General features: G+C 48.6%; 1 protein-coding gene across 1 annotated transcript in view; it reads right to left on the bottom strand.

Annotated features, from left to right (window-relative positions):
* The window catches only part of galnt10 (UDP-N-acetyl-alpha-D-galactosamine:polypeptide N-acetylgalactosaminyltransferase 10 (GalNAc-T10)), a 64,489-nt gene that overhangs the window by 32,004 nt on the left and 16,081 nt on the right, over positions 1–16,404 (bottom strand). The window contains exons 2-4 of the mRNA XM_088604826.1: positions 12,739–12,844; positions 12,458–12,596; positions 8,346–8,512 (exon numbers count right to left, since the gene is read on the bottom strand). Of these exons, the coding sequence (XP_088460952.1) occupies positions 8,346–8,512; positions 12,458–12,596; positions 12,739–12,844 (412 nt within the window). The remainder of the gene's footprint in view (positions 1–8,345; positions 8,513–12,457; positions 12,597–12,738; positions 12,845–16,404) is intronic.

The following is a 16,404-nucleotide window of genomic DNA, read 5'->3' as shown; positions in this document are numbered from 1 at the left end:
GTGCGGGGGTGTGTTTGTGTGTGTGTGTGAGTGCGGGGGTGTGTTTGTGTGTGTGTGTGTGAGTGCGGGGGTGTGTTTGCGTGTGTGTGAGAGTGCGGGGGTGTGTTTGTGTGTGTGTGTGAGAGTGCGGGGGTGTGTTTGTGTGTGTGTGTGTGAGTGCGGGGGTGTGTTTGTGTGTGTGTGTGAGTGCGGGGGTGTGTTTGTGTGTGTGTGTGAGTGCGGGGGTGTGTTTGTGTGTGTGTGAGAGTGCGGGGGTGTGTTTGTGTGTGTGTGTGAGAGTGTGGGGGTGTGTTTGTGTGTGTGTGAGTGCGGGGGTGTGTTTGTGTGTGTGTGAGAGTGCGGGGGTGTGTTTGTGTGTGTGTGAGTGCGGGGGTGTGTTTGTGTGTGTGTGAGAGTGCGGGGGTGTGTTTGTGTGTGTTTGAGAGTGCGGGGGTGTGTTTGCGTGTGTGTGAGAGTGCGGGGGTGTGTTTGTGTGTGTGTGAGAGTGCGGGGGTGTGTTTGTGTGTGTGAGAGTGCAGGGGTGTGTTTGCGTGTGTGTGAGAGTGCGGGGGTGTGTTTGCGTGTGTGTGAGAGTGCGGGGGTGTGTTTGCGTGTGTGTGAGAGTGCGGGGGTGTGTTTGCGTGTGTGTGTGAGTGTGGGGGTGTGTTTGCGTGTGTGTGTGAGTGTGGGGGTGTGTTTGTGTGTGTGAGAGTGCGGGGGTGTGTGTGTGTGTGTGTGTGAGTGTGGGGGTGTGTTTGCGTGTGTGTAAGAGTGCGGGGGTGTGTTTGCGTGTGTGTGAGAGTGCGGGGGTGTGTTTGCGTGTGTGTGAGAGTGCGGGGGTGTGTTTGCGTGTGTGTGAGAGTGCGGGGGTGTGTTTGTGTGTGTGTGTGAGTGCGGGGGTGTGTTTGCGTGTGTGAGAGTGCAGGGGTGTGTTTGTGTGTGTGTGAGAGTGCGGGGGTGTGTTTGTGTGTGTGTGAGAGTGCGGGGGTGTGTTTGTGTGTGTGTGAGTGCGGGGGTGTGTTTGTGTGTGTGTGTGAGTGCGGGGGTGTGTTTGTGTGTGTGTGTGAGTGCGGGAGTGTGTTTGCGTGTATTACTACAGCTCAGATGCACAGGGTTGATCAGGTGGCCATAAAAGCCAGGGCTGAGTTCAAGTCAAGCAAGCGTGTTGCTGCACAGCCCGTCGCAGCGGCAGAGCGAGGCGACCCATCCTGCACCACTCAGCTCAATACGCCGCCTGCTGCCGACGTCTGTGATCCTCACGCACGGTGTTGCGGTAAAATCACTCCAAGCCCGGCAGGCACCAGGGCATCTCTCCTCCATCGCCACACACATCCACAGGGTCTGTCCCGATGCACTTCGAAAATATGCTAATGACAAGGACAGGCCTTCACACGGAACTCAGAGGGCTGCTGTCTGTTCCCACACCTCCAGGTTAAACCTGCCCTGAAGCAGGCCTCGTCCGAGGAGAGCAGCTGGAATGACGCCGTTCCCCCGCACACACACCTAGCTTTGCGCTCAGGCATCTCCTTCCGGTTTCCACTGGCGACGCCGATACCCGACGTGATTTAAGGGGAGGGGCTGAGTGGTTGAGATGACTATGGATACCAGGACGCCTGTGGTGCTGAAGAATTTCACAACCATGCGTATGGTCAATGATACACACGTGATCGAAATCAAGCATGTAAATGCTTCTCAAAATGAAACCGGAAGATACAAATGTTGGGACATAGGAGGAAGATACCAAACAAAGTAAATTTATGGTATTTTTAAAAAGATTAAGTCACACTGTTATTTTTATTAAAAGCAGGTACACGATGATGCATATGCACGGTGTACATGTATGTGCATGTGTGCCAAGATGTTTCAGAGAATTGCCATCTTCTCTAATGAAGGCAATAAGAGACCAGCCTCCCTGCACAACAGGCAGTGTCCACACCTCCCTGCACAGTCTGTTCGCACGAGAGGAGAGGAAAGTACTGTAAGTCAGGCAGCACAGGAACATGAAGGCTACTGAAGACCTACTGTGAAAACCCTTCCTAAGTTTACATAATTATGATCTTGCACCTTTTTAAATGTGCTTACTTTATCTCGCAAGGCATAATTATGTCAGTTAATGATATTTTAAGTGAAGTCTCTACATTATAGTATCTATTTTGCCAGTAAGAAGCCTTTTCCACTCTGCACTCCTTAATAGGTTATACAAACAGATTTGTTCTCCTGCTGTTATTTGCAGGTAGGGCTTTGGATGTGGAATAAAGCTTGCTTGGCATGTAGGAAGTGGATTGAGCCGGGTGTGATGAAAGATGCTGACTTTAGTGAGCAGCTGATTAAAGACTGAACACTTCATCCTCAGATTTCCTTATGCAATACCCACTCAGCCCCTCGGCTTTCCAAATAAAGGTACAACAACAGCTTCCAGAAAGAAGGTGATTATAATCCGAAATCCTCACCTGTGTTTAGTAGTGTTATTCAGTCGTGCACCTTTTATTGAGCATGTACAGTACATCACACTCTATCTCATAGGTATCACACCACATGAGAAAAAACTAATTCAATGAGTCTCTGCAAAGCCTCCCTCTGCTCAGTCTTCAAAAGCCTTTGATTAGGTTACAGAATGGAAAAAGCCAGCACTCTCATGAAATAACCACGAGTCCTCTACTTCTGTCGAGGAAAGAATGCACTGCACATCAAACAAGAAAAGAGAGCTTTAACTTGGATCGCTCTGGGAACTGCACCTGTGTGATGTGTGAACTGAACAGCAGACAACACGCACTCAGCACAAAGCTGCAAATCACACACAATTCCAGGACTTTCAACCAAGAAATATTTTAAAAGACACGTGATCCAATGAAATGCGTCACGGTGAGTGCATTCCTCTCTGCAAGATGAAACCAAAGAGAAATTCCTGTAAGAGCATTGTTAACCATTTCTGACACTGATCCATCAACCCATCAACTCATCAATGCAGGGAACTGTCAAAATTATGATAGATACTTAAAAGATATTAGATGCACCCAACTTTCCATTCCACATGTGTTTGGATCTTTTTGGTACATTTTTCCAACAATTTCCACTGTGCTATAGAGTCTCCTTAAAGAAACATCCTGTAGGCTCCCTTGTGGACCAGTTCAATCTCATTCAAGATCCTTGTCTGAACTACATTCCCAAGAATGCTGTGGGGAACGAGCTGCCACCCTCAGTCACCTGGCCAACTGGGAGAAGACAACTGGTCAGATAATGGTGACAATAACCAGGAAACTGAGGCAGCCAGGCTGGTCAACCTGTGTCATTCGGAGACAGAGGGCAGACCCTCTGTTGTGCGATCCCATCAGAGCAAGGAGGGAGAAGGTAGTGCCCAGGCATGCACCACAGTTCTGTAGAGTTGGTTGGTTTTGGAAATTATTTTGGATTATTTTGAAACTTTGGTCTTGTGGAGAGACTGTGTTCAGATCCCAGTAATCGGCTTAACTGCTCAGTGTTCAGGGAGGAACTGCACCGGTCTAGTTAGAAACCCAAAGAGCTTAGGTTTCCGTTTTGTGATGGGATTTTGATTATTTTCTTGCACTGTGAATAAAGAGCACTAGTTGAGTACCTTACGGCTGAGACTGTGTGCGTTTTGCCTCGACCCGCCTATTAAACAGATCACCACTACACCACCCCCCCGGGGGCCTCACCCCGTGAGTAATCAAAGCTTTAAAAATCTTTTTTTTTTCCCCACTGCAAGTTATGAGCGGGGGTTTTCTGTGCGAGGAGCTATCAGTACTTCTGGATAGACTGTATGTAAAGACTGGCGCTGTTTTCCGTAAGCACACAAAAATACGAACCGGTAAACCAGCTCCTGTCACGTTGCAAAGGTGAGGCGGAGGGTATTTAAAGGTTATTCAGGTCTGTTCGGAGGCGAGGGGGGGGGTCGTTGCACATCGCACTGATCGTGGAGCATCGTGGGGCTGAACTCTGCTCCTGGGGGCCCCCCGACGTGGGCCGGGTCAGCAGGCGCGCTGCGGAGCCCCACTACATCAGTCGCTCAGGCGCCGACGACAGCGATTTCAAACACAGCCACGCTGCCTGAGCAGACCAGACGCCGAGAAGAAAAAGAAAGAGGAAGCTGCACGCTCCTTTCCACCCTGCCACGACTAAAAATGAGTGCTGACCCCCAGCTGCCCAACTGCGTCTCCATGCCGGTGGTCTCGGCCTGACCGCCCACGGATGTGTTTGTGGCTGCTCTGCTTCGTGCTCGGTGTTTCTGCTAGTCTGCTCCCCGTTCACGTCAGCAGGGCTCTCGCTGCCACTGGCGCTGCTGCTGCTGCGCTCCCCACGAGACGCCACGCCATGGGGCACGGCCGCTCCTGCCTGGCTCCATACAGACCCCGATTTTAAAGGTCAGAAGAGGGACTTGCGTCATGTCATGTTTGAATTCCCTGATTCCAATGTGACCCGTCTGATTCCCTAGCAAGTATCTTTGATCGAAAAGTTTAGGAGCAAGGAAACAGAGTAGAAGTGAAGAAGACCAGAGAGAGGAGGGGAGTGTGTTCCTTTAACACAAGATATTTGTCCTAAATTCATTATGGATGAAATTCATGATTCTTGACAGCAACAGTGAGTGCGCCGCATCTTGGAAACTGTCTTTCTTGTCTGTTGGGATACTTAGAGCACAGGACAATTAGTTTCCCTTCTGGATGCTGTTAGATTGTTCGGCGTGAAAATCAGTCCTATTGTTCTGGCAGCAACTGCTCTGTGTCCATTATGACAGGCGCTAGAAATGTGGAAAAAAAGAGTGATTTGTAAGTTTTAGTCCCATCCGATTAGCATGAAGTCTGTGCAGTATCTGGAGCATTATGATCCATTAATGCAATCATGGCAGGCTAATGAAGCTTGTTCTGGGGGAATGAAGTGAAAGAAGAAGATTATATCTTCTAGACCAAGATGAAAATGAGTAATTATTGTATTTACACTGCACTGTTTTTATCTTTTATTTGGCAACTTCACCCTCAAATTTTAAAAGATTCACAGGACACTGTAAAGTTACAAAAACCTTAATAATAGTGAAAAGCACATTGAGGAAAAAGCCCGTGATAACAGGCTGAATATATTATACAAGCAAGCAGGGTGAAATTGATGTCTGGTCCCTGAAGCAGAACAGTCAGGATTATCTATAATCAATCGAGCCCATTATCATTTATTATTCAGAAATAGTGAGTATTTTTATTCCAACTCAACCAGTTCAAGCATCTGTTGTACGATGGTCAGCTGAGGTGATAGACGCAGCCATCTGAAAAAAAACATCTGCCAAGTATTTAACCAGGCATGCATGTTCTCTCGTAAATAAGGTAACGGTGCAAGTGGCCTTTCTGACTCAATGGCCTAATTAGATCGCAAAGAAAGAGGCAGGATGGCAAAGCCACAGGTATCTTTGATATAACGAAGACTGACAGTTTAATGGTAAAAAAAAACAAGGTTTTGCCCTTCATAAAAAATTTTGTTTGACTTCATGTCTCACAGTAGATAAGGCACTGTCCTCATCTGTAATTGAAACAGCTTGGAAGAAAGAAGCAAACACACATTCTACAACAGCTTGAAAGGAATTCAGCATCATCTCAGATAATGAAACCTAACTGGTAACTTTGTATCCTCTAATGTCCCCAGTTCCTTACGTCTCTACGGGTTTCCACCCAGCTAGACTCTTAATAACCTGAATCACCTCTATATGGATTTAATCAGACCGGTCAAACAGCTCCTGCCAGCTCACAGGTGCTGCAGCTTTAAAGACCTTGAAAATCATCAGTTGCAGCGCCCCATCCAGGACCAGGACTGGACAGCCCTGCTGCAGACACACTGACTAACCCCTGTAGGACCAAGACTGGACACACTGCTGCAGTCACACTGACCTCCCCTGGACCAGGACTGGGGACACTTGATGCAGACACACTGACTGACCCCTCCAGGACCAGGACTGGACAGCCCTGCTGCAGACACACTGACTGACCCCTCCAGGACCAGGACTGGACAGCCCTGCTGCAGACACACTGACCCCTCCAGGACCAGGACTACACAGCCCTGCTGCAGACACACTGACCCCTCCAGGAGCAGGACTGGACACATTGCTGCAGACACACTGACCTCCAGGACCAGAACTGGGGACCCTGAGCTAGATCATGGCCTACTGCTCTTTGCCAACATTAAACTCTTGTGCTTTCATTTGCAAGGGCTCTCTTTTTCATTGACGCCAGGATGTGTCGATTAAGGAGGGCCTCACAAACAGGAAATGACACCTCGTCTATCCTGGTTCTTAGGATATTGTGCAACTCGTTGGAGTCAACAGAGGAGGTCTTAATGCCAGGATTTCCTAGTATGTAAATCCTTGTCTTAATTATTAGAACAAACAGTCACCCAGCCTCAGTCAACAAAGATGACAGCATCTGCACTGTGGGCTAACTGCCCATCAGCTAAATTTTAGCAGTAAGTCTAATCTAAGCTTCCACCCACCCCATTCTAATAGCACGCTGCACAAAGCCCACTGCCCTGAGTGAGAGACGGGGGAGCCAGGCAGATACGCCACACTAGCAGAAGAGGTGTCAACACAGAACAGGACAGGCCAGTTGTTACATCCTGAACCTCTCCTTTGAGCTGATAGTTCCACATTCTGCTGGTCTCCTGGAGCAGTTCTAGCCGAATCCGGAGACAGAGTTTTTATGCTGGCGATACAGGAATAACACAGCAGGGATAGTACCAGCACTAAACGACAATATTCAAATGGAGAAAACCTGCTGTTTTCCTCGAAAACCGTAAATACTGAAGGACCTGTGAGACGCTGCAGAATTCTATGATTGAAGCGCCTGTGTAAATGTCCCCAAGGAAAGCAAAATAAACAGGTTGGGCACACTAGACAAACTGAATGCATAACATTTTGGCTTCACAGACAATATACCACTATGTTAAGACTTCCCTGTTAACAGAAGTAATGAGCACAACCCAGCTCTATCCCAATTAAACAGTTTCTGTTCATTCAGCATACAGGCTGCAAACTTTTGTGCCGCTGCCTAGTGGGGTCTTTATTAACAGCCCAACAGCTAGATGCTTTGATTAGCTGGAACATCAAGGCTGGGCTGTATCTTCAAGGTTCACTGCAGCAGAATCAGGTGGGAGCTAGAAACACGACGCTCTCGGGCTCTGGACGGCTCGTGCTTCAGCGTCGTTAAAAAGAGACCTCCGTGCTCGGCCCTGGGAGCCTCAGCTGAAGGAACTGCCCCAACAGCACTCACTGTTGTGTTTGCGGAGATCTGGCTCTTGGGTTTCCTGCACTCATCTGTTAAGACTGTGGGGGAGCAGCAATGCAAGTCCACCGCAGGGCGGGCGGGCGGGCGGGCACACACACACACACACACACACACACACCAGGTCCAGTTTTCCTAGAAGCCACACAAACTGGCTGTATGTCCTTGAACTGTGGGAGGAAACCAGAGCACCCAGAGGAAACCCATGGGAAGAGGGGGAGATCACACAGACTGATCAAATCACAAGGCAAGGAAGCAAGTTAACTGAATTTAACACGGGCCTAGAGGATCCCCTGAGCTCTCCAGCACAAGATGTGGACACCCCTGTCCTGAATTAGGGGTCCCACCCCCACACCTCGCTTTGGGGACCCCCAGGCCTGCTGGGTCTTGTTCCAGTCAACTCTTTGCTTTGTTAAAGATCCAACACAGCCAAGAAGGTGCTGAAGTGGCAACTTTGCAAGCACTGTTCTTCCATTCACAAAGCTGCCGGACTGCAGACCTTTGTTGACCTGCGAAGCGGCGATGAAATGGCAGCGCTCCAGAACGTTTACAGTCTGTAGACCAGTTACGGGGTCAATTATGGGCCCAATCACGGAACCGACAGCCCAGCCGGGACGGACAGCAGCGGGCCAGCGGGTGTCCAGGCCCAGGGGTGTGAACCCGGGTCCTGAAGTAATGGCAGTATCGGCCCCTCTGCAGGAACGTCTCCAACGTATTTCCTCTTCTCCGTTGGTTCGCAATGGGCGGCCTGCTGCTGCGGCTTCCGCGCCACCCTCGCCTCACCCCGGCCGCGCCTCTCCCCTCGCGCCAGGTCTACGGACTCCAGCTACCGAGAGCCAAGTCTGGCAATCAGTCAGCCGCAGCCTGGAGCTCGAGAAGACAAGTACCCCCAGCCTGCAAAGTCTACACACTCAGCAGTGAAACAGCTATATTGTAGAACCCTGGATGCGTATTTGTGCTTATTAAGAAGAGAGGAGCAAAGTTAGATGAAGAGAACACCTTGTTGTTGTTGTTGTTACTTCCTGACCGATTCTGAGAGCGCCAAAGCGTGGAGCCTGGAGCCTGCTCTCCCTGCCCGGCTCTGCCCGCTCTTACCTTTGTCGCTGAAGTCGTCCACCAGTATGACCTCGGCCACCAGCTGCGGGGGGGAGCGGTTCAGCACGCTGTGCACAGTGCGCAGCAGGGACGACCAGCCCTCGTTGTGGAAGGGGATGATAATGCTGGTGTTTGGCAGCTTCTCCAAGTACAGCTTCTGCTTGCAGCTAGAACACAGAAACACTCGTCTAGAGAAGCCCGTCTTCAAAGGCCGGCTCGTGTTCAACGCGCGTCACCTGATCTCACTCTTTCCAGATGGATTCAGACGACCACACGGGGTGTGGCAACGCAGGAGGCTCTTGATTCAGGTAATGATTCAGCTGGCCGTTACTGCATTTTCACTGAACAATTAAAAAGCTGATTTTTGCAAAGCCCAACCGTGAAATGCACCGGAGGGGCAAGATAATGAGAAGCCGATATTCACAGAATTAACCGTGTCGTTTTCCGCTGGGAGGCATTACAGATGCAATGCGGCGGCCTTCATTATCGTGGCGGTCTGGAAATGTCTCGTTTTGAATAGCTGTCGCCTCCTGTCAATACCATTAAATCCATTCCGTTCCTCACTCTCCTTTCTAAATGAATGCTGTTCTGCTCCAGTCGTAGTTGTCTGCTCAGACTATTTTTAGACACCTAAGGGTGTATGGCAGTCTCTCCAAAAGCCTTCCCACTATACAGAAATGCACAGTTTCACGTGCAAAGCACAGATTATCACCAGGAACATTCACCGATGAAAGCATTTAGGCCTCAGGGCAAAGCACTCCATGAGGGTGACCCTGAGGCAGGTGTACCTCAATCAGTCTGGACACATTTTCCATGAATAGCTAAATACCGCACATGTACGGCTTCATGTTTCAAAAGAAAGAAACTCTGCACAGCACCAGGGATGGCTTTCTGTATTTGGGAGGTTAGAACCACAAAAACAGAAAGAGATCACCCCTGAAACATGGTAATGAATCAAACTAAAAAAAAAAAAATGACCACCCTTATGACTTATTTTGGCTTTATGCCATTTGTGTTGTGCATTGAAACATTGGTGCTCCATGCCAGTACTGCCATTATTTACTCATTTATTGTGAAGTGCACATTGTTTGTTCAATTGCTCGTGTGTCAATGATAGTACTTACAAGTTTACTGAATAGTTATTGGAGACCTGGCCCTCTCCAGGGGACAGTCAAGCTGCTCCAGTGTTTTTAACTCATTTAAGACCGTGTCAGAACTGACAGGGCTGGGTGCAACTGCACGTTTGCTGCTCCTTCACCGTCACAGACTTAGAGACCCTTCCCTCTCATGCTTGGAGCACAGCAACAGCAGACCAAGGTGCTACTCAGGTAACATCTTTTATTCTTTGGCGGTTACTACCGAGACAGTCCTGGATGAAAGCTCTGCTGGGTGACCGCGATCTCCAGGGAACGTGCAACAAAAAGAAAATCTGATCGGGTGACTTCTGCGTTTACCAATTACCATATTTAAACAGAGCCTGTACTTCAGCTGGCTGATCACACCTTGAACTAAGTACAAAGGTACATGAAATTTCTCTCAAGTGGATTTATGGTTGTATGTTAATCATCTACTGTATATCCTGCCACATATATACAGTATAGATATGCACCTGTTAGAGGGCCAGACCTCATCTTCCAGATGTTTTTCTTCATGCAGATAAACGCACAAATGTGTGCTTGATGCAGCTTCTACCGTATGCCATATATGTCACACATCTGGCTCTGCTCTGGCCCTGCTGGGGTTGGATTCCGGCCCCTCCGGGCCGCAGAGTGGATACAGCGGAAGCCGCTTCGGCAAAAGGTGACGTTCTCTGCCGCGGCAGAATCCTGCTCCGTCTGGGTTTCAGGGACGTGATGGCCCTTTTGCAACAAACTCAGAGCACTGAGCCCCGTGACGCATCAAAGCTCAAAGCAATGCCAATCAGTGACTAGACACAGTTCCTTTGACTGGGGCCTCACCAGTGCCCTGTGGGAGAAGAAATTCAGGTGGGTGCAAGAGTGAGCAGTAGCTCCAGTGATGGACGTTTGCATAGCGCCGCACGTTTCTTAGCCCTTCTCCTAATAAAATGCAGCAGACTTGTCATCGGCATTTTGTTGTTTCTCTATGCTGTATCTGAAGCATACAGACAGGCCCTTAAAGTGCATTAAAGTCTGGGACACTATACATGCGACAGCAGCACTGACAGCTATCCCAGTCACTGCTTTACAGATCTCTGAACCTCCAGGGCAGTTAAGCCCACAACACTCCCCAGCCAACTAGTAATACTGCGGTAAATTCCAGAAAGCACAGTATATTGTCTTGATTCTAGCATGTTAAGTTTCCTTTAAAAGAAATAAAGCCTGATCTCCTGAAATAAAGCCTGATTTGCAACCCCTGGATTCTCAGCATTCCCTTCATTTCAGCTCGAGGTTCAGAGGAATCCTCCCCCTCCGTCCTGCCAGTGGGAATGGGTCCAAACGGACCATGCACGCGTCAGCTGCCTTCACACAGGCACACTTGTTTGCAGCAGGATAACAAAAAAAGTTTCCAGTTTATGGAAACTTACCAATTTACACGCGAAATGAAAGATTTTAATTCTTAATTTCTGAACAGAAGATACTCCCAGCAGTGACAACATGCTGCATTTGATATCATTCTCAGGCTTCAGAGACTTGAAAGAACAGCAGAGGCAAGATATCGCAAAGCGACACAGATTTGGCCTAGAGCTTCATTACACGTAATTAAATACTGCACAAATGGCAAGATTACAAGCACCCTAAAGGCTTTGCATTTTAGACCTGTGATTTCCTTGCAAGCCTGAACATCAATTAATTGCTAAGAAGCAGCAGGATACTTGTATAATGTCCGGCCCTTTGGGACACTCTTTGAAAAACCTTTAGCGAGACAGCTCTTGGCACAAAACAAATCTCGCAAGGCTGAAAGCAGTTTTTTTTTTTACCTTCTGCTGCAACAGTATTGAAAAAATAATCTTGCCTTTCCTTAGAAATTTAAAAGAAAGAGCTACAAGCCATATAGCTCGCAAACCATCTCTATTTGTCAAGCATTAAGTCAAGGACACCATTACAGAACGGCAAACACTTCACAGGTGAAGAAGCCCTCTTTGCAGCAGTGAATCACTTTTAAAACTTGGCGATCGCCGTCAGCAGCAGATACCCTCTGCCACAGCGCTCTTTCATTGTTGCCCACTCAAAAAAACATGCAGGTTCAAAACAAAACTAATCGATGTTCAATCATAGTTCAAATTACATTTCAGAAGATATCTACTGGAGTTATTTAACATCAACCGATTCCACCTGACACTGGTTTACCCCTCCCAGTAAAATAGGTTAAATCAGATCGAAATCAATTGAGAATGATTTAAGTTACTCAGATAAAGGTTTTGCGTTTGAAAGCAGTCTTAATTCATTCTCTTTAGGTTATCTAGGGAAAGATGCTACACAATGGGAAGGCTTTTGAATCGCATCAGCCAGCCGGTGTACCACGGCTTTCAATGTGATTGAACAAGCTGCCTGGTGTTTACTTTAAGGAAAAAGCAACCAGCCCGAATACAACACAGATTTTGAAAATAATTAGATTTCAGATAGAGCAGATGAAATGCTTAACATTCTCAAGAACATCTTTGAATATATGAACCAGGAGTTAAATGAACATCTGTACTGTAGGAGTTATAGCACACGAAACACAAGGGCTGGATTTGCATTTTAAATCACCTCTAATAAAATATTCAAAATACAGCAGTGATTTACGATTATGGTAATCTATGGCAGTCGTTTAATACTACTCCGTGGTAATCTGTGATAAAATGCCTAATGGAATAGTTCTCCTCCAGCTGATGATGATAAAAGATTACATACATCCTGAAAAAACATGAATAAAATTATTAGTGTGTGATTGCACAACTTTACTCAATTAATCTTCTACTTCACTTACAGATGGCAGCTTTATGATATGAGCAGCGTTAGCATCCACAGAATTGACACCGGGCAATTGCTATTCAAAGCCGTGCTCAGAAGAGCGTGGTACGAGGCTACAGTCATGGGCTGTTAAAAAATAACCAAAAGCCACAGCATCGCTAGAAACGCCTCAGAAGAAAGAAAAGCAGAACCACCTACTTGGGATGCCTGATGTCCGTCAGCGAGCGGTTCAGCGAGATCCGGTCGCTCACGTAGATGTTGAACCCATTCTCTCTGTAGGCCTGATCCACGCGGTCGGCGTCCGTCAGCGGGAAGGCCTTGCCCTGCTCGCCGTTCCCTTCAAGACCACAACACCACAGATGGGTCGGCAGGCGGAGTGCGAGCCGGGGTGGCAGACAGAGGAGCACCCCTCCCCACCCCCCACCGCGCCCGTCACCCGGGACAACCCCCCCGCGGAGCGCCATCCCGCCCGCACTCACCTGCCCTGGCCGCGTCTCGGCGGATCGCCTCGTAGTCGTGCCAGTCTCGCCTCTTCGCCCCGCCCTGGCCCGGCTCGCCATCCCTCTTGGGCCGGACGTTCGCGCCCTGGGGACACCAGGAAGGGGGCCGGTGAGACGCCGGAAAAGCCTGCAGCCGGCGGGAGGAGAGCCAGGCCGCCTCGGGAACCGGCTGTGGCTGGCGGCTCTGAACCGCGGAGCTGCCCCGCGAACAACACCGGCTCGCCCGCCGCGCTGGAGCACGCTCTCTCAAGATGCGGGGCGTACTTTGACAGGAGCCAACTCACTGCTGTGTCACTAGAGATGGGGGGGAACCATCCGGCTCGATCCCGAAGAAGCCCAGAGGAATAATCAAAGGACACGAGAGGAAACGAACGAGAAGCGGATTTGAAGCTCGGAACAGGAGGCACTCTCACGCGGAGAGCTTCGGCGGTAGAGAACGGGCTGCACTGTCGTGCTGTTGATGCTCCAGGTACTTTTAAGAAGCGTTTGGACAAGATGCACAGATTAACGAGCTCCTACAACCAGGAAACTATTACCGGGGGAAAAAACGTCGACACGTGACTTGCTACCACTGGCACTTGAGGAGAACTGCAGAACAGACCTTCGGACCCTCAGCTTCAGACGGCACTAACAGTAGACGGAAGGACAAGTCCCTCGCTCAAGAAGAAAACTGTTCAAACTCAGGCGCTTCAGAGCAGAATCTGCCCCTGCCCAGGCCCATCAGGTGTGGATACAAAACACCTAAAAAAACATGCCAGCCGATAAAAAGGCAGGGATAAAAAAGGGGACCTTTAATGTGCACTTAAGTCTGTATGGGGCATGTCACATAAATCAGTAACACAAACTATAGGATTATCGCAGTAATTTTGTTTAAAATCCCTCTATTTTGTAGGACAGAAATGAAAAGGGAAAACACTTAGTTTATTGATTTTCTTGAGACTAATGTGAAAGGTCTTTAACACCTTGCAGTGGAGCAGCTCATCAGAAAAAATGTACTCCAACATATTTATGTCACGTAATTTTCTGTCCAGATGTCTAGGGAAGCAAATGGAAAATGTAAGTTTCATGCTCATTTTATAAAGAGAGCTTTCCTTGCGGAACAGTTAGAGACTGATTTTTCAACTTGCATATTGTAATTATACAATATTTCTGCAGATTTGAGGTGCTGCTTTCACAGGAGGATTTCCCTGGAAAGCGTCTCTTTCACACTTTGCTTTCCGAAACGAGCCTGCAGTGTGGAAAGGTGTCAGGATGATGACGCCTGTCGATGAGCAAGTTCAACCTGCCCGTGACAAGCAGACACCAGCTTCACAGTTTCACAGAAGCGGAGGTGTCCCTCGTACACTTTCAGAAGTGTCAAATCACACTTTCAGAAGAGTAATTTAATAAAGTTGTGTACTGATGGTAACTGGTGGAAATAAGTGAATAAAGGCTCTGTGTGCAGTAATTTAGATTATTTTTGCCACAGGTGGAAGGTGGAGCAAGTAAAGACCAACATAAAAGTCGCAAAGGAACATGTAAAGGTGCTTCCCTTCTCTTTTCTGCAGGAATAAACCTTTACTTGTTCCTTTGCAGCCTACGCATGCTGACGCAGCTCCCGACTGGAACTACTGCAACAAACTGTTGCAAGCAAGCCGCCGCTGTCGAAGCCGAGCACTGCACATCTGGAGTGTTTCAGATGAAGAAACAGGCTGCACACTTAAAGCAGGAGTAAAGCTTTGAGAGCTGCAGGACAACAGAAGGGTCCATAAAATGCAGTGGCCTGGGTCGGAAACACCATGGCGTTCATGTCAGGTCAGATGCAGAGGCTCGGAGGAGGCTGGGTGCAGAAGTGTCAGACCGTACCACCCCCGAGAGACTACCTGCTTCCACCTGGAGAAGAGGTGGCCAGCTCTCAAGTGCGTAGAGCCGACATAAAAGGTCTTGGATAACAAAGGCAGCAAAATGGCCGACCATTCAACCCAGATGAACCGGAGGGCGTTTCCCCTCCACTCCAGCATATTAAATGAAGGTCCCGAACACGAGCTGCAGCGTGACCACCCTCTCATTGATCCCCTGTTCAGCTCTTGTGCTCGTCTTTCCTTTGAGGAAACGGACGCTCTCTCCTCCTCCGCTGAGCTCACCCCGGGGTGCCGTCTCGCGGCGGGGGCGCCTCACAGCCGGAGCCGTGGGTCTCCTACAGCTGCGCTCGCCGGGAATAAACAGCCCGCAGACAGCGCCCCCGGCCCTAAAGGCCACAGACCACACTTCCACCCGGGCGCTGCAGGACGCACGGGACATGCTTGAAAAACATTTTAAAGGGAAGAAAGAAAACAAGGGGCATGCAGCGGGTGGGGAAAACAATCCTGGCAAAACGGCGGTGTCACCAGCAGGGCTGAGCCGGCGGCCGCTGGCTGGGCTCCACCATGATCGCGCTCTGATCCCCGAGGCAGGGAGGAGAGCTGCAGGACCTCCCTCTGCTGAAGCCTCTACACTGTGGGACGGCCTCGGGCACTAAACCTACACGACAGACGAGGTGCAGCCATGTCCACTGAAGGTTGGAAGAAAACACTTGAAAAAGCATGCGGCAGCACAGTGCAGCAGACTTGCCCTCACCCATATTAAGTTACCCACTCAGATTTAAGAGCTCTCCTGCTGACTCAACATCAACTCTGCCCCCAACACCAGGAATAAACAGAAATAAAATGTTGCCAAATGAATCCATAGAGCCAGGAAGGAATACATTCATCATTTCCAAACCAGCCATATCAACATCGTCAGTAAAGAAAATCACATTTTTATTACAACACAAAATAATGCATAATGAGTTGATTATAGATAAATTAGTAAACCTTATTATGCAAATGAGCGGGCTTGCTTACACAGAATTAATTGCCATTATTAAAACTATTAACATATGTAATTGGCAAGGAAAACAAAATTACCGTGAAGCATGTTTCGCCGTTACAAGGCTGAAATCCCAGGTCTTCCTGAAGTACTCTTACATAATCCATACACTGCAAAAAACCGCCTCCGCATCAATTTCCCCAGCCAATTTTGACTGTGAAGAATAAGACTCCGAACCTAAGAAGAATCACAGTTCCGTTTCTGGGGCAGTACACCTTCACCTCACACCTTCGCCCGCCCACTCTCACTGTGCGACGACGGCAAGGATGAACATCCTGGGGTGACAAGTAAAGGCAGGGTGTGAAAACAGCAGCTGTACAGAATAAATCTCCGGGATTAGCAGTTTAATTCTGTCCGCCACTGCCGACTGTAACACCAATTCCCGAGGGGCAAAAATATTCTGACAGCCCCTTTTATTCACACAGCTCCACCAGCTGCTGCACCTCCAGCCTGTTGCACAATGAGGGGCATCTCTCCCGTAAATCAGGATCACGCCCCGCTAGTACCGAATCACTGGCGCTCCCCGGGAGCAACAGATCACTCTGTACACAGTCTATTTTCATTAAAGGAAGAAAAAAAAGGAATGTAATGTTCTTGCTTGTTACCAGCAAGAATTTTTCAGGTTCTGGAGGTACTAATCGGATACAAAAAAAAAAAGCGGGCTTTAAAGAATCAGGAAAAATTAAAATGACTGGTTCACGTATAAATGGCGTGAATCACGCAGAGATGTACTGTAGGAATCCGTCTCAGATTAACTTC

Source organism: Lepisosteus platostomus, chromosome 13 (genome assembly GCF_059453375.1).
Source record: "Lepisosteus platostomus isolate fLepPlt1 chromosome 13, fLepPlt1.hap1, whole genome shotgun sequence".
NCBI classification, from domain to species: domain Eukaryota; kingdom Metazoa; phylum Chordata; class Actinopteri; order Semionotiformes; family Lepisosteidae; genus Lepisosteus; species Lepisosteus platostomus.
This window is presented reverse-complemented; position numbering and strand designations above follow the sequence as displayed.